Below are 4,294 nucleotides of genomic sequence, written 5' to 3'. Positions count from 1 at the left end.
CACTGCTAGAAGATGAGTTTTGGTTACTTTTGGAACATTGACTTATCTGCATTACTACCCAAATGGTAGTGAATGTCCGGTTATGGGTTTTGTTATGGCAGGTTTTATGAATATTCTTTCGTGTTTTAGTTGCTATAGTCTGCATGCAATGGTAGCTAAATAAGTGCAGTTTACTGCTGTTATTTTGTTTCTCCGCACTTTCTTAGTGGTAGAGGATAACTCCTACATGAGTTCAGTTTAAAGTCCACTGTTGTTAGTTAATGTTTTCCTTATTAATGTTTAAAGGTTTGGCTAGTAATGAATTACTTTGCATGCGCCACCAGTAGGAGTAGCCAGGACCGAATTATGCAAAGATTTATATATATGATTACAAGTTCTAAATGCCATTATGAAAATCGTAATATGCGTGAGATACCTGTGGTGATGAATGCAGCATGATAAAGGTTTTTGCTCATTTTGGAATATTCTTGATAATTGCTTTGCATGATAGTATTACTATATGAGTTTTGTCTTATGCAAGCATTGTGTATAATGTTCAGTTGTTTGAAACATACGAATAGTAGGTTTAAATTGCAGAATGAAAACTACCTTCCTTTAATAGATGCAAGTTGGGAAAGATGTAGCAAGCAGTGAGAGTGTTTAAGCTACATGTCTGTATGCTATGCTTGTTGTCTCACTTAATTGCATGTTTAAAAAAAAATATATATATAGTGGTTAAGTAACGTTCACCTTAAAGAGTAGTAGTAAAGAAATTGGGTGGTATGTTACAGTCTAGATGTCAAAAGTCGAGACTGTAATGAATTAAAGAAGATTATATCAAAGGTACAACAGAAGTGACAAGCAGGAAAAACAGCAATAAACAGATTTAAGGAATGCAACCTAAATATCCATATATAACCATGCCTTATAGTTCAAAGAACTACATAGGAGATAAGAAAGGAATACCCGCCTCAATATATCCCGTATCGACAGAACCACCCACGTCACGTAGAACGTCGCCAATCAAGGTCCTGTATCACATATACAATTTCATGTAACTATATATGTGTACTCTACAAATAGATGAATTAAGTTACAAGTAACTAGCTAACTTTCAAGCAATAGCTGACCACGATTCCTACTCCTTTCTACTGGTAAGTGTAGATTAAATTTCAACCTAGCTTACCCATCCATAAATCATATTCCCATTACCGACCTTAGTTATCACTAATCCTTTTTATATCACCTAACAAGAAATGAACCTAAACATCATGAAAATCCTTTTTATATTTAGATTCATCCACATTTGCCCCCTAATTATCGAAACAGATATAAAACAGAACCACTCAACACTTTAGTTTGTAATCCAAACACTGATAACAATTAAAACAGCCTACTCTTAACCCTCTAACCACCAATCCGAACAATTCACAACTCATGATATTCCATCACTGATTTAAATCAAGGAATACACCAAACTCATTAGATAGAAGTTACTGCAACTAAGGATTAGTCATGAGAAAGCACAAGAAGTAGACATCGCATCAAATCCCTGTTATCAGAACCCTACCCACTGTAACTTCACCCATCCGATCAAGAACAACAAAATTTTCTTATCTGTTTATCCCTACAACAGTAATACAAGTTTCTCTCCTTACCTTTGTTTCTTCAATCGCCGGACACGATCACAGTTTCGATGGAGGAATGAAATCCCTAACAGAACTGTGATTGCTGGAGATCAAAACACCGATCTCTGCTTCCCAAAGAATACCACCCGAATCAACAGTAGAAAAGGATCAAGGTTCGATTTCACAACCAAAACCAAAATGCTTACCTCTAAGAATTCCGGCTAGGGCACGATCTGTGCTTGCCGACGAACAGGGGAAGGAGATGGTGGTCGTTATCTCACCAATTCGTCGACGTCGGCCAAATCCAATGCCGATACCCTCGATTCCCCTCCGACAGCCGGTGAAATCCACAGATCGAGGATCCGTCGCCGCTGTTCGCCGAGATCAAAGAAGAAAGAAAGGTTAGGGGCAAGAGGATCTCGTCCCTCCCAACGCTGCGAGATCCCTCCTCGCCGGCGCCACCGAGGGATGAAGAAGAGAATCGCCGATCGTCGGGTAAGCGTCGGTGTTGGGCGATCGCGCGAGAGAGAAAGAGGGAGAGAAGAATCGGGTCGGGTTCTAGGGTTCGGGTGAGATCCGGAGCTCTATTAATAGAATTCACTTAGGGCTAAGGGAATTAAACCCTAGATAACTCCTCAATAGAACCCAATAATACGCATCAACTTAAACAAGCTTCCCCCGTTCGATATGTTCATCCCCTTAAAACGGCTCATACGAGCTCCCTTTAATTTCGGAAAAATTTCTAAAAATTTCCTAAAAATTTCGTAAGGTTATTTCTTGCTAACCCTAAAATAAATTCGCATATATTACATTCTCCCCTACTAATAAAAATTTGGTCCCCAAATTTATCACTACCAACTAAAAGCAAGAAGTAGTAGATAAACTTATTCTAGTTACTGAAATAAACTTTACTCACCTTCAGTAAATAGGTGTGGGTAACTGGCTCGCATCCTATCTTCCGACTCCCAGGTGGCTTCTTCATCTGAGTGATGCCGCCATCCGACTTTGACCAGTCGAATTGTCTTGTTCCGCAACCGGCGCTCTTTGCGGTCCAAAATCTGAACTGGAATCTCCTCATAAGATATATCCGGCTGAAGTACAACTGATACATCAGTGAGAATATGCGAAGGGTGCGGTACATATCTCCTCAACATAGATACATGGAATACATCATGCACCCCAGTAAGTGATGGTGGTAGCACCAGTCGATATGCCACCTCACCTATCCTCTCGAGAATCTGGAAGGGTCCAATGTAGCGAGGTGCCAACTTACCCTTCAACCCAAACCTTTTTACTCCTTTCATAGGGGATACTCGTAAGAATACATGATCACCAATGGAAAACTCTAAAGGTCTCCGTCTCCGATCTGCATAACTCTTCTGCCGATCCTGAGCCTCTGACAACCTGCGCCTGATGGTACAAACCATCTCTGCATCACGCTGAAGACTCTGTGGCCCCAAAATCTGTGTTTCCCCAACTTCCATCCATACGATGGGAGATCTACATGCTCTGCCATACAACGCCTCATAAGGTGCCATCTGTATCGCTGAATGATAACTGTTGTTGTAGGCAAATTCTACTAAATGTAAATGATCCTCCTAACTACCTCCGAAGTCTATGACACATTATCTTAGTAGGTCCTCTAATGTCTGTATAGTACGCTCTGACTGACCGTCTGTCTGGGGGTGGAAAGCTGTAATAAATCGTAACTCGGTACCCATAGCCTGCTGTAGGCTCTGCCAAAATCGTGAAGTAAACCGCGGATCTCTATCTGAAATAATACTGAGAGGTACACCGTGAAGCCTGATAATCTCTCTGCAATACAACTCTGCCAATCGATCCAATGACTCCGTCCTACGGATCGGAAGGAAATGAGCAGATTTGGTTAACCGATCAACGATCACCCAAATCGTGTCATGTGTTCGCCGGGTCCTGGGTAGACCCACGACGAAATCCATCGTGATATGCTCCCATTTCCATTCCGATATCTGTATCTTCTGGAGTAAACCAGCGGGTCTCTGATGTTCAGCCTTCACTTGCTGACATACTAGGCATCGTGCAACGAAATCCGCGATGTCCTTCTTCATGCCCGCCCACCAATAAGAACGTCTCAGATCCCTATACATATGTGTACCACCAGGATGAATCGCAAATCTGGATCGGTGTGCCTCCTGAAGTAGGTCCTCCTTCAAAGAAGGTAGCTCAGGAACACATAATCTCCCCCGGAAGTATAGAATTCCATTTCCATCGCAAGAAAACCCTATCTGCTGTTTTGGGGTAATTCTGCTACACAAAAACTGCAGATGCTGATCTGTAGCCTGAGCTTCTTTAATCCTCTCTACCATGGGTGACTGGGCAACCATAGATAATAGAATACCTCGCTCAGTCTGACCCTGCTATACTAATCCCAACTCAGAAAATTTCTGTACCAGTTCTGTAACCATCACACGGTGACAGGCAAGAACTCCTCGGGATTTCCTACTCAACGCATCAGCTACCACGTTAGCTTTCCCTGGGTGGTAGTTGATCGTACAGTCATAGTACTTCAAGAATTCCATCCATCTTCTCTGTCTTAAGTTCAATTCTTTCTGAGTAGATAGATACTTAAGACTCTTATGATCCGTGAATATCTCGAAGGTGATCCCGTATAGATGATGTCTCAAGATTTTTAGCGCATATATAATAGC

At 41.6% G+C, this 4,294-nt stretch overlaps 1 protein-coding gene across 1 annotated transcript; it reads right to left on the bottom strand.

The window, feature by feature from the left end:
- Positions 1-2,515: 2,515 nt before the first annotated feature.
- On the bottom strand, positions 2,516-3,952 carry LOC122026664. Its single transcript, XM_042585393.1, has 3 exons — positions 3,280-3,952; positions 3,012-3,116; positions 2,516-2,904 (listed from the first exon to the last, which is right to left on the bottom strand). The coding sequence occupies exons 1-3, from the start codon at positions 3,950-3,952 to the stop codon at positions 2,516-2,518; spliced, it is 1,167 nt and encodes a 388-aa protein (XP_042441327.1).
- Between the last annotated feature and the right edge of the window lie 342 nt (positions 3,953-4,294).

Source organism: Zingiber officinale, chromosome 10A (assembly GCF_018446385.1).
Source record: "Zingiber officinale cultivar Zhangliang chromosome 10A, Zo_v1.1, whole genome shotgun sequence".
Lineage (NCBI taxonomy): Eukaryota > Viridiplantae > Streptophyta > Magnoliopsida > Zingiberales > Zingiberaceae > Zingiber > Zingiber officinale.
This window is presented reverse-complemented; position numbering and strand designations above follow the sequence as displayed.

Excerpts from the sequence above, each read along its gene's own strand:
- LOC122026664 (XM_042585393.1), bottom strand. The coding sequence starts at position 3,952 with ATGGTAGAGAGGATTAAAGAAGCTCAGGCTACAGATCAGCATCTGCAG. Across the intron at positions 3,117-3,279 it reads TTTCCACCCCCAGACAGACG|AGCATGTAGATCTCCCATCG; the intron begins GTCAGTCAGAGC and ends GTTGTATGGCAG. Across the intron at positions 2,905-3,011 it reads GTTTGTACCATCAGGCGCAG|GAGTAAAAAGGTTTGGGTTG; the intron begins GTTGTCAGAGGC and ends CCCCTATGAAAG.